This window comes from Teleopsis dalmanni, chromosome 1 (assembly GCF_002237135.1).
Source record: "Teleopsis dalmanni isolate 2A chromosome 1, ASM223713v2, whole genome shotgun sequence".
NCBI classification, from domain to species: Eukaryota; Metazoa; Arthropoda; class Insecta; order Diptera; family Diopsidae; genus Teleopsis; species Teleopsis dalmanni.
The window spans coordinates 176,368,344-176,381,235 of NC_051846.1; the positions used below are offsets into that span (position 1 = coordinate 176,368,344).

At 32.2% G+C, this 12,892-nt stretch overlaps 3 protein-coding genes across 3 annotated transcripts in view; 1 reads left to right on the forward strand and 2 right to left on the reverse strand.

Moving 5' to 3' along the window:
* Nucleotides 1-1,246: 1,246 nt before the first annotated feature.
* On the forward strand, nucleotides 1,247-5,171 carry LOC119666785. The gene is made up of 5 exons (XM_038076063.1): nucleotides 1,247-1,350; nucleotides 2,782-2,898; nucleotides 4,319-4,566; nucleotides 4,624-4,783; nucleotides 4,849-5,171. The coding sequence occupies exons 1-5, from the start codon at nucleotides 1,247-1,249 to the stop codon at nucleotides 5,009-5,011; spliced, it is 792 nt and encodes a 263-aa protein (XP_037931991.1). The 3' UTR covers nucleotides 5,012-5,171.
* A 2,254-nt stretch (nucleotides 5,172-7,425) lies between these two features.
* LOC119671019 lies at nucleotides 7,426-8,347 on the reverse strand. Its single transcript, XM_038081506.1, has 2 exons — nucleotides 8,283-8,347; nucleotides 7,426-8,202 (listed from the first exon to the last, which is right to left on the reverse strand). The coding sequence occupies exons 1-2, from the start codon at nucleotides 8,284-8,286 to the stop codon at nucleotides 7,988-7,990; spliced, it is 219 nt and encodes a 72-aa protein (XP_037937434.1). The 5' UTR covers nucleotides 8,287-8,347; the 3' UTR covers nucleotides 7,426-7,987.
* Nucleotides 8,348-11,296: 2,949 nt separating this feature from the next.
* Nucleotides 11,297-12,892, reverse strand: part of LOC119666786 — a 15,341-nt gene continuing 13,745 nt past the window's right edge. The window contains exon 3 of the mRNA XM_038076064.1: nucleotides 11,297-12,310. Coding sequence (XP_037931992.1) covers nucleotides 11,297-12,310 — 1,014 coding nt within the window. The remainder of the gene's footprint in view (nucleotides 12,311-12,892) is intronic.

A 12,892-nucleotide genomic window follows, 5' to 3' on the forward strand; every position in this document is an offset into this window, starting at 1 on the left:
TTTGGTTTTTTAGTAATCGTTCCAAATCGTTATTGTTAGTCATTATGTAGAGAGATGGCAACTTCATAGGGGTCAACATATAGAAAGCATACTCAGCCTCTTTAATGTTGTGGAATTAGAATAAAAGATGGAGACGGTTTGGAATGGGGAAATAAGTAGATTAATGATGATGTAGTAGATGAGTCTTATTAGTGCAAACGTCGAAAAATTGTTTGCCTTGGTGTGATACAGATCCGTAGTTGTGTTTTTTGATGGACATTAAAAGAACTTCACAATTTACTACTATTACTTGTTGTCCACTTCATCTACATATATACTTTGTTGCAATAAGATAGTTGTATCCAGCTAACATGTAACAAATTATCTAAACTATATTATGTAATCTTATGAACAAATTTTATCTAAAAATATATTTTACTATTACAGTTAGCATCACTATTGTGTACTGGCTTATAATAATTTCAAACAATTTAAGACAAAAATGTTTTTTCATTATCATTAATTACATTTAAATGATAATATATTATTATTATATGACTATTATGATGTACTTACTAGTTATTTTAACATGTTCACGTTGTATCCAAAGCTTATTGGTATTTTATCTAAACCACCTAATTAATATATAATAGTTTAGTAAATAATTTTAAAAATTTACAAGCGATAAATTTATTAGAGTTTTTAAATTAGAACTAATGGGACACGCTACACAATTACGTGCCTTTAACAATTATTTCATAAAAAATTCCATTCCATGTACGTGACTGTTTCAAAAAATCATCCAGACCGTTATTACAGTCAAGTATTTATATATGCTTTATACTAACTTATTATTGCTAGCCATAATGTATTTGCAAAATTATCCTTTGACATTAAATTAAATGTAATCAAATTAATAAATTTGTAAAATCATTATTGACAGTTATAGTCTATTACACTGTAAGATATAGTAAGCCAATTTCATCCATTTGATCTGATTGGTTTAGCAGTACTCGATTTTAATCCATTTACTCCATCTTACTCCATGGAATATACAGAGTTATTTATATGATAGATGAGACAGTAAACGGACATGTAACTAAGATTTCAATTAAATTTATATTTTAACATCTACTATTATTTATACTTTGCCACCTTGTCATTTTGAGGTAGTTTGCGATGACTTGTCGGGAAGTAGCTGTCAATAATTCGGCTGTAACTTGATGAAGTTGTGGAAGTTCCTTTTCAGTGTTTGAGTATTATCCTCATGCAAACAATCCGTTGCGTAACTCTACGAAAAAATTCCAATACTGGTAAATCGCGAGATCTTGGTAGACAATACACATTACAAAACGAAAAATTACACGTCAAGTAAATTTCTCGCGCGACAAAATCAAAATTCTCGGTCGAGTTGTGTAGCTTGAGGCACTGTTCTGTTGAAAGCCGCATATCTTCCACATCCATATCTTTAATTTCACTATACCATATGATTATCAATCAAAAAATACTAATTATGTGCTTCCACCGAGCCGATCCTATCACATTTCAAATCAAATGTCAAATGTCATGTTTATAAATAAAATGGTCCTTCGAATGTTACATGTGGATTTTTACTATCACAGATTCGACAACTTTGTTTATTAAAATATCCACTAAGCAAATACATTACCATTTTTTTTCAGGAAATTTTTATAATTTTTACACATTGAATGCTTCCATATATTTAACTAACCATATTATCCATAGAGTAAACCTGAAAATGTTGTCTTGGATGATAGTTCTGTTAAACATATGTCACTTAAACAGTGCCTCCAAATCATAACCATGAAATGGATAATCCTTTATGTATTGTGCTTTAAAATAGCACTCTCTGTTCATAAAGATATATAAAACAAATCATTTGTTAAAACTATTGTAAAAGATTATTATAAATTTAATACAAACATAGATGAGTTCTGTTTAGAACCAAGTATTCACAAAATTTGGTTGAAATATATTTGTAATAGCCATATAATATATGATAACAATATCTTTGCTACACTCCATAAGGAGCCAAGTTTCTGCAAATTGTTTGCTTCCATTTTAATTCCTGCTCCTATTGAAGGTTTGCACGGGCCTAGGTGGGAGGTGCTATGACATAGAAGTAGATATTTTCAAAATATTTTTTTAGCACTACAATATTATTACTTTTTGTTATCTCAAAATATTCGAAGGTATAATTGTAAAAATAATTAATGTGAACACACAATAAAGACTACTCTTAAGCCTCTAATAATACCAGAGCAGTGTATAATCACACTTCAGCGAACAAATTATTTGTGTTTTTTAAACACAAAAGAATTCGGAATTTAAATGTTGGTTTAATGTTGGTGGATTCAAGTGGTGGCTAATTCCATTAATTCAATCAGCGCTTTTGTGCCTTAAGCAGATCGTTTCGGTCCAGTTTGTGCCGTTTATCTGCCGCTAGCTCTCAGAACAGTTTATCTGATCCTGCTGATAATGTTCTGATCGTTTTTATATTGCTGGATACTTCTATCTGAAATTAGCTATTTGAAGGCATTTGATTTTTTATCATTGTTAACTATATTCACTAATGCGAAAACCGGTTCTGCAGTAGTTGCTCTTCTTGCCAGTGTGTCAGATTATATATGAATATGCCCGTGAGAGATTTTGCGTTTTATTCCGCAAAGGTAGAATTTTTTTGTGTATTATATGCATGATTTGACAATATTAGCTATTAATGATATATAAATAATAATATTGAAAATATATGAATAGCTTTCTAACGGATTTTTTTTACAGTGGAAAACGTTTAACGAATGATTCACTCTTAATGATTTACTACCATGACTCAACGGTGGCAGTCACGGAATTGGGTCCAGAGAAACTACTACTTAGTTGTGAATTAATCGAAATATAGTAAGTTGCAATTTTTATATAAAACATTTACATTACTTAATTTAATTAGTGTATTTTAATAAAATCTATATGAATTTTAAAGTTGTGTTTAATGAAATGATCAAATATTTTTAAAGGGCTGTTGGTGATCATATAATCAGATTATATAATAACCCCTATGGTCTTATGTGAGTGGTTACAGTTGCTGAGACCTATTCAAGAGATGTATTGTCTCCATCGTGCGACCAGTTAATTAAACAAAATATTTCGTAAATACTTAAAAACCAAGTCTATTTACATACTGTTTACATAATGTCCTGTTCGGTACCATATACCTCAACTCATTAAATGTTTTAAACATTTCATTTGCAATTCTTCTCTGGGTACTCTTAGAATGTTCCATGGATATATGCTCTTGTATAGGACGAGATATATGTTTCAGAACGTAAGTTTGTTGTGTTATATGTCATAGGCTAATATTTATGACAGTTTTTGGTCACCAAATTTTTAATATATCGAGAGCATATATTTATAAGTGCTTGAAGTAAACTCAAATGCAATATTGTAAATGTATCCCGTTCATTTCTATATACATAAGGCATAGTATTCTTTAATACATCTTGTAGCCATGAATAGCGCAATGATTTTGTTTCCATTTGGAACAATTACTTGAAAAATGAATTATGGCTAAATTTCCATATACAATTGTGAACACACTACCTTCTAATACCTTAATAGTACGTTTCCACTAGCTTCGTTAGACCAGTTAACTTACTTAAGACTCAAAAGATTCAGTTTCTTTATTGTATATTTCTTTAATTCGGGATGTTATTTTACAGTTTATGTAGTAATTATGAGCCCAGACATATAATAATACAAAAAAATAAATACAGCTGTGAAAATAAAAACAATGAAGGTTTTAGTAATTAAATAAAATTTATAAATTCGCATGAAAACTTATAAAAATTGTGTATAAAAAACAATTAATCTATGGAATTCTATAGAACTGTTAAATCAGGTCAATGTAGTACAAATTCATACCTGAAATTTTATAGAATATTTTATACTACACAATTCCATTATAAATTTAATAAAACTTTATAAACAATTGGTGACATGTAATGTAAAATAAAATAAAAATATTAACTGTCGCTGAATAAATTAATAGGCGGAAATGTATTTTTAAGCCAACTTTCCATATATGTTGGATAGTGCATATCAGAAATAATAATCACCTGCAAAAATGCTTCCAACGCTTACCTTTAATTAATATTTGGTACGTGACACTATCCGCTTTGCATCATAATTACATATTTTTACTTTTAATCATTTTAAATCGTATAAAATGCAAAATTAGTAATTAAAAAAACCTTAAAATTTCAATGAATTAGCATTTAGATATATCTACCATCTTTTTTAATATTTTTATTGCACTTCTTAGCAATGAAAATGAAGGTAAAACGCTTTTGGAGAATCTCTCAAAATATAATCGTCCATTGATGATAACATTTGAAGAAATGCTTAAACTAATGTCACAATGTGAACGAGTAGATAAATTGACATATGAAGCGAGAAATCGTGGTAAGTCGGCAGACTCCACGAGCACCGCCAGCACCAACACGGCATTGAGTTTGGCAACAAACATATTTCCAAAAAGTCCATTTTCTATATTAAGTGGCATAATACCAGGTATGTATAATAATATTTTTTATTTAAATAAATTTATTTTTACGTTATATGCTGCAGGTACTAAATGGTGCGGTACGGGTGATATTGCGGAAACATACGCCGATTTGGGTACTGAAATGACAATGGATCGTTGTTGTCGTCAACATGATTTGTGCCCTGTAAAAATACGCGCTTATCAAAAAAAATTCGATTTAATGAACGATTCTATATATACAAAGTGAGTTAGAATATATGGTATAAATTATTGAAACTAAATCTTTCTTTAATATTAAAATCTTACAGATCACATTGCATTTGCGATGATATGTTATTTTCCTGTCTCAAAAAAACTAACACATCGGCATCACAACTTATGGGCTCAATATATTTCAATTTGGTACAAGTACCTTGTTTGAATGGTGCGAATAATAAATATTCATTTCGAGCGGCAAAAGAAGGTTTCTAAATGATGATTTAAAAATTTAAATGATCATTAATTGCAATTCCTGTTGTTATGATCTTAATAATATAACTAACATTCTGTAAAATGTTTGTTAACTATTGTAATTTAGCTTCTTAGTTTGTATATTTGTTGTAAAATATTGTTGCATATGGTAGTACTCTAATTTTTTTTGTACATGTTAAGTTAAAATTAATTATATATGAAATATAATATTATTATATGAAAATTATTATAATTTAAAAATTTCTATTTATTTCAATAATATAAAATTATTATTGCCTATTTTTATTTGAAGCTATTCTTTTTTGCAGCGATATCTGTTATACATATTTTTACTTACGAGTACTATATGTAATATGCCTTTTTTGGGTGCAATTTTACAAATGCAAATATTTGCATTCATTAAAGGAACCTCATGAACTAACTTTCAATTCGTTAATCTTGTGTTTCTAAATAAAGCTGTAGTTTATAAGCTCGTTCTAATTTAAAGCACGGCAAGTGGTTTGGTAAATGTCACTTAAAAAATAAAAGGTGACAAAAAACCTGGAACTTGAGCACGGAAAGTTTATGCAGCCGTGAATACTTGTGGAGTAAGAAGCGATTATTCATCGCTTCTTATTTGACAGGTACGAGTTCTTATTCTGGCTCTTGCAGACCAAACAAATTATATACAGACTATTAACAGCCAAATTTCAATAAATTGATATAAAATTTTGTTGTTGTCTTTTCATTTCTATTCGAACCCTTCTAACTTTTAAAAAAATATATCTTTTGCTGATATCGATAGAAATCGATGCTATGAACATCTAAAATCGATAACACTGGGTCATGGTTTATGTGCATATCACGCGGTTTAGATGTACTATAGGTATTTCCTGCTGTCGTAAAGTATTATACTTATTTATTATGCCACAAACGCATTAAATTATTCACATTAAATTTTATTTGAATTTTATACTAATAAAATTTGTTTGATTTGATTTCTTGGCTAACCATATAGTTGTTTCGGGTACTCCCAAATACCCGACAATGTCTTTGAAAAGACTTTTTCGAATTTAATTGCCTATGTATAAATTTTAGACTGCAAGTACTTGTACCCTGCCAAAACTTAAAGCCTGGCTAAACGTCATACTTGACTAAGAGGCTCAATCACCCACTGTCCAAGTATTATATACTTTTAAAAGTAGATTTTAGACTGCAAGTACTTGTATTCTGTCAAAATTTAAAACATGACTAAGGGGGCTAAGACTAAGACTAAAGACTAAGTAATATCTACTTGCGGGCCACACAGATGACTACTTCAACTGCTATATGAGCCCTCCTTCCATGGATCATCTATCGTATCCTTTCTTTGTATCGTGTTTACATTCATACTTACTACAATGGATCAACATCAGCTAGGTCAAATACAAACGTGAACTTGTAGTTCTCCACACAGATGCAGTATCTTCTTTCAGACCACGGTTACATACCAATATAGGTCTTAACTATCCTCCACCTAATATCTACAGGGAAGAATAACGTCTATCTCGTGCATCAAGCAATGTTCTATTCCAATAGAGATCAGGGTAAAGCCATTTACTACATCATCACTTCTCACGAATAAATATATCAATTTGCAAAGTGTGCTCAACTGTAGTTATACTCCTCATGTCACCTTTTTGTACTCATGTCTCCTTGTACATAGCCTATTTATTTTTGGATCTAATCTATTGAAGTGGCAAAATTTCTCCGCTAGTTTCAATTAAATCCCATATATTCCTTATTCATTCCTTACCCCAAAAAACCTCTCTTCTACTCACATATCTAGTACCTAACTCATAGGTATATTCGTATTTTATCCTTTCATATTTCCTGCAATATATATCTCGTCAAGCTTTAATAATGTCTCCTTGTACATAGCCTATTTATTTTTGGATCTAATCTATTGAAGTGGCAAAATTTCTCCGCTAGTTTCAATTAAATTCCATATATCCCTTATTCATTCCTTACCCCAAAAAACCTCTCTTCTACTCACATATCTAGTACCTAACTCATAGGCATATTCGTATTTTATCCTTTCATATCTCCTGCAATATATATCTCGTCAAGCTTTAATAAGAACGTACTTGAAATGAGTTTTTAAATAACACATTCTAGTTCGTTGTTTTTTCAGCAATCTATTCACTTGCTGTATTATCTTAGATGGAGCGCATAAAACACAATTATATTAAATTGCAAACAATTTCATACACTTGTGTTCCGAAATTTCACTTCTACTTTCTATAGAAATTATGTATATTGGACTAAAATTAAGTCACTATGATAATCTGACATCAAAAGAATTTAAATGGTTTGAGATGGCACATTTAGATGATGATAAAAGGGTAGATTACTTTATAAAATTTTTAGGAAACGAAAACATAAATTTAAAATTATGTTTAGTTTATATATATTTTTAGTAGGTTAAATATTTGATTGCACAGATTACAATAGATGGTATGATTTTTCCTTTTACATATATATGATTAACAATTTGAATAGATTTCAATCTCTTATACCGAAATGCTAAAAAATATACGAAAGGTAATTTAAATAATTAACAATTAGTTTATACATATAAAAAGAGATTAACATAATTTATAATATTCTTTAAACATATATGTATACTCCTAAATTCAATTACAAAAATTTTGTTTTTTGTTTATATTTAATAGCAAAATGCAAGTACATCATTTGTCTTATTGTTATTTTAAGGCATATATAAATTAAATTATTTTGTTCATTGTTGTATAAAAAAAACACAAAATACAAAAGACATTTCATCCATTGAACTTCTAAAAATAAATTTAATAGCCCAAATACTGTAAAATAAGAGTATAATTTTTTTTAATATTTTAATAAACATTGTCTTTCGAGTAAATTGGAAGGATAACGTATATAATTAAAATTAACAAAAAAAAAAACTAAATTAAACGTTGCATTGACTTCTTAGTACTTCTAGAAGATACTAGCAACGTTTGGACCAGGCTGCGCATTGGTGGGTGTCGATTGTGCTGGTCTGTCAATATCTTGATAGCTTCTTTGTTGTGTTGTAGGGAACACTGAACCAGTTTGCATGCTGCCTCCGCGTGAATTGAATTCACGGTACAGTAAAATAACGCTCACCGGGCGTACAAGCAAATTTATTATGGAGAAAGCAACTGCCCAGCCATCTGTTAAAATAATTTAGATTAATATGTAAATAATTAAAAAGTTTAAAGATAAAAACGTTTTGTTGGTTATCAAGACTTACTCATGTAATGGAAAAATAAGATTATGCATACTAAGTCGAAAAAGATGCTACTAATGTTTATTACGAGCGCCTGAAAATACAATGAAAAATAAAATAAATTTCTAGCATTTAATGAATGACATATTAATTTTAAAATATAAATACTATAATTTGAGTTTAAATACAAATACTATAAACGACAGAATTCACACATAAGGTGTAACATAAAATATTTTTTGGAGGTTATACCTCTACAAGCTATATACCTCTACTAAGTAGAAGCTATATTCTCCCAAATCCGCTTTACTGCTGTGAGATTAAATCTATACAAATTTGAAGCAAGGGGAAGTTAATTCTACAAATCAGTTATTAAGTGAGTAAAGGTTATATCTCCACAAGTTTCCAGTAAGGGCAAAGTGAGTAGAAGTTATATCTCTATAAATTTCAAGTAAATGGAAATCGTACTTTTACAACTTCCATTTAATACTACATAGTAGGTTTGTTGTTAAATAGAGGTATTACTCTATACTCTTACAAATCTGCTTTATTTTGAATGGAGGTTATAATATCTAAAAGCTTCAAATAATTGGAAGATATACTCAACACACTTTCTTACTGAGTAGATGTTTTACATCTATAATCTTCTGCCTAGAAGTTATATTTCCCCACAGATTTGCATCTCACGTAGAATTTATATTTCAATACGATTTTAGTAAGTGAAATTATACTCCAAAGGATTTGTTTTTTACTGAATAGTATATTGAAGTTATATTTCGAAAAACCTACTTTTTAGAGAGCGTAAAGGCTTCTTTTTAGATATGCCTCCAGAGGCTACACAGTAAACCAAAGCTCGTCTTCTAAATAAGTAATTCAGTATTTCAATATACCTAATAACACATTATTTTCTGGCGTAGAGGAGAATACAAATCGTTAATACAACAAAGCGCTGATATTTAATTAAAAAATGTTTCGTAATCAAAAGCTAGAAGAATTACTTAAACATCGGCAAGTAAAAACAATAAGGAGAATACAAATAACGCTTCCAAACGGGTCTGAACTGAAAAATAAAAACAATGATATTTTTGACAGAACGAAATACGGAAGCTGTCATATAGTTTTTTTCCATATGTCTATGAGGCGAGAGCCTAGTGCACTGTGCAATAAAATCAATGCATACCTTCTCAAGTGACTTAATATGTTCGAAATAGAAATTACTGACTGCGCCCACATCAATCAGAGAACTCAGGATCCCTAAAGCCAACAAATCAAAAAACTGGAGTGCCATATTTGACAGTATGCTTACCTCTTCCGCATACCTGCCCGCTGATTGCCGACGGTTGAAGACGTGCAACATGTTTAAAGCACTTGCAATCTGCTCAAGAGGTTATAATAAAGAAAAAATCGACAGCTCACATACAAGCAATATGGCAAACTATAGTGGTCTATGCTACGCCGGAACTGTGGAGTTCTGTGATACGCATTTAAATAATGAATGTATCCCTCCACCCAAGTTGCATTCGTTAATCTATTACTTTGTATCTTCGTGCCGCGCATGTGCAAGGCAAGAACAAAGCAGATTAGAAACACTTTTATTTTCCTCTTCAGAACTGCGACAGGAATAATCGAAAGGAGATTCAATCTTCTAGCATGGTTTCCTAATTCGTTATAAACTGTGAATCAGCGTTCCATTAGACTGATATCTCTAAAGGGCCTCTCAATGAGAGTATTGGATTTCATTTTAATGGAACGTGGCCAAATTGCATACAGATGTCTACATATCATTGAATCTTCCCGTTTCTTATTAAAAAGTTTGTAGGCTTTGCCCTACTTAATTCAATTGTTTATTTGTTTACTTAAAATAATTTCATTTCGAGTAAAATAATTATACGTGTACGAATGACAATCGAATGACAATCCTCTTTTTCTAAATAAAAATATTCTTAGCTTTTTACAAATTCTTCTGCCTGGCCAACTCATCTCATTTTCAATATTTTATTTGTTCATGTTTGCATGGCCAACTCATATTATTTTCAATGTTAAGTGGTGAATATACAACCGCCACATCACTCCCCTGGCAGTGACTGAGTCAGGCCCGATGTCACGTTAAGTCAAATTTAACGTATCTTCTTGGAACCTACACTAATCGTCCCCTTCGTGTTACATTATTGGTTTTGGTATCCATTCGATTAGCTGCCATAGTTTATGTACGTGATAGGCTTACGTCTTCATAGTCGCTTGATAAAAATGCTGCCTTTACTGGATCAACACTCACCTGCACCGGTTTGCCTTTGATTAGTAGATCATACGTGTTGTCTGAACGCATCACAACCTTAAATGGCCCGTCATACGGTGTTTTTAATGGTGGGCGGACACTATCATCCCTCAAAAAAACGTGAGTTACATGTTGCAGTTCCTTCTGTAAGAATATCTTTTCTTTTGAGTGATTTGATGTGGAAATTAATCGTATTTGGGACATCATATGTCTCATATTTTCTACGAATTCATGTTCTAGAATTTTGTCATTATTACCTTGCTCCAGAAAATCGCTCGGCGACCGCAGAGTTGTCCCATATACCATTTCTGCAGGATTTGCTTTGAGGTCTTCTTTAAAGATATTTCGAAGCGCTAACACAATCAAAGGTATTGCGTCAGACCATTAATGCTCATGATTAAATTTCATTGCGGTTTTCAGAGTCCGGTGGAATCGTTCAATCAAACCATTTGCTTGAGGATGACGTGGACTAGTTCATTGAACAGTGCGAATTCAAACTGTCTTCCTTGATCTGTTATGATCTGCCTCGGGACGCGAAAGTGCATGATCCAACCATTGATCAGCGCTGTGGCCACCGTGGTGGCATGTATATCCTCGATAGGGACTACCACTGGCCATCTGGTAAACCGATCGATACATGTAAGGCAATATCGGTAACCGTTTGACGATGGTAGAGGCCCAATGAGGTCAATGTGAATTACAGCGAACCGTTCACTCGGAATGTCAAAATTTAAAATCGCTGATCTGTTATGCTGCGTAACTTTTACTCGTTGGCACGGAAGACATAATTTAACTCGCTCCGCAATACGAAACGCTCTGCTATTTGCTTAATAGTGGCTCGCCGACCAGCATGTGCCAAATTATGTATTGAATTGAAGACGCGTTGTCTGAACTGTTCAGTTACAAAAGGACGCACACGATTTGATGATACATCGCATGCAATTTCCTTAGATGAATTTGGAATGACTATCCATTTCAATTGAAGTGCAGATTTATTTGTATTAGACAGAAAGCCATACGCTTCAATGTCGGTTTTCTGGTTTGCTGCTAATTGGTCAAGATCAACTAGATCTTCATTGCTGACAGCTTTGATACGTGACAGAAAATCGGCTACAAGATTATTCTTGCCAGCTATATGCATAATGTCAGTTGTCAATTGACCGATGTAATCTAAATGTCTCAGCTGATGTGGCGATGCCTTTTCCGGTTTCTGTCGAAATGCATACGTTATCGGCTTATGATCGGTGAAAATAGTGCAACGTCTACCTTCAATCGCATGTTTGAAATATTTAACCGATTGATAAATCGCGAGCAACTCACGCTCATACGTACTGTACTTGACTTGGGTGTTTGTCAACCGCTTTGAGTAAAACCCTAAAGGCTCGAGTTGTCCGTTGTTGATTTGATTTAATGCAGCGTCAACCGCTACGTTACTGGCATCCACGTGAAGTACGAGGTTCGCGTCTGGGATTAGGTGAACGATTGTTGTTGCATTAATTAAGGCTTCTTTGTATTCCGCAAATGCGTTATCTGTATCCGCGGTCCATCCAATAACAGTTTTGTCCTGTTTTTTGTTACCTTTAATGAAGTTTTGAAGCTGTCCCTGGATCTCTGCCGCTTTTGGAATAAAACGGCGATAAAAATTGATAATTGCAATGAATCGCCGTAGCTCATGCACTACCCTTGATTTTGGAAAATTTGCAATCGTTTCAATTTTCTTGCCTGGTGGACGGATTCCTTTATGATTAATGAGATGATCAGGGAATGTTACTTCTTCCTGTGCGAACACACATTTCGCAATGTTTATTTTCAGACCATGTTCCTGTAGTCATTGTAGCATGCTGCGCATAAGTTGTATGTGCTCGTGTATGTTATTGGATGCGATGTAAATATCATCAATATAGCATATGGTAAAGTTAAACCCGAAAAGAACTTGGTCCATGAACCTTTGAAATGATTGTGCTGCATTACAAAGTCCAAAAGTCATCACATTAAATTCATACAGGCCGGAAGGTGTAATTATTGCTGTAAACTGCGGGTTTCGAGTTTAACTTTGCCATATGCTATATTGATGATATTTACATCGCATCCAATAACATACACGAGCACATACAACTTATGCGCAGCATGCTACAATGACTACAGGAACATGGTCTGAAAATAAACATTGCGAAATGTGTGTTCGCACAGGAAGAAGTAACATTCCCTGATCATCTCATTAATCATAAAGGAATCCGTCCACCAGGCAAGAAAATTGAAACGATTGCAAATTTTCCAAAATCAAGGGTAGTGCATGAGCTACGGCGATTCATTGCAATTATCAATTTTTATCGCCGTTTTATTCCAAAAGCGGCAGAGA

Bases quoted from the DNA above. Each gene is read 5' to 3' on its own strand.
- LOC119666785 (XM_038076063.1), top strand. From the start codon at position 1,247: ATGCAAACAATCCGTTGCGTAACTCTACGAAAAAATTCCAATACTGGT. The intron at 1,351-2,781 runs GTAAATTTCTCG...TTTTTTTTACAG, and splicing joins AACGAAAAATTACACGTCAA to TGGAAAACGTTTAACGAATG. The intron at 2,899-4,318 runs GTAAGTTGCAAT...TGCACTTCTTAG, and splicing joins TGTGAATTAATCGAAATATA to CAATGAAAATGAAGGTAAAA.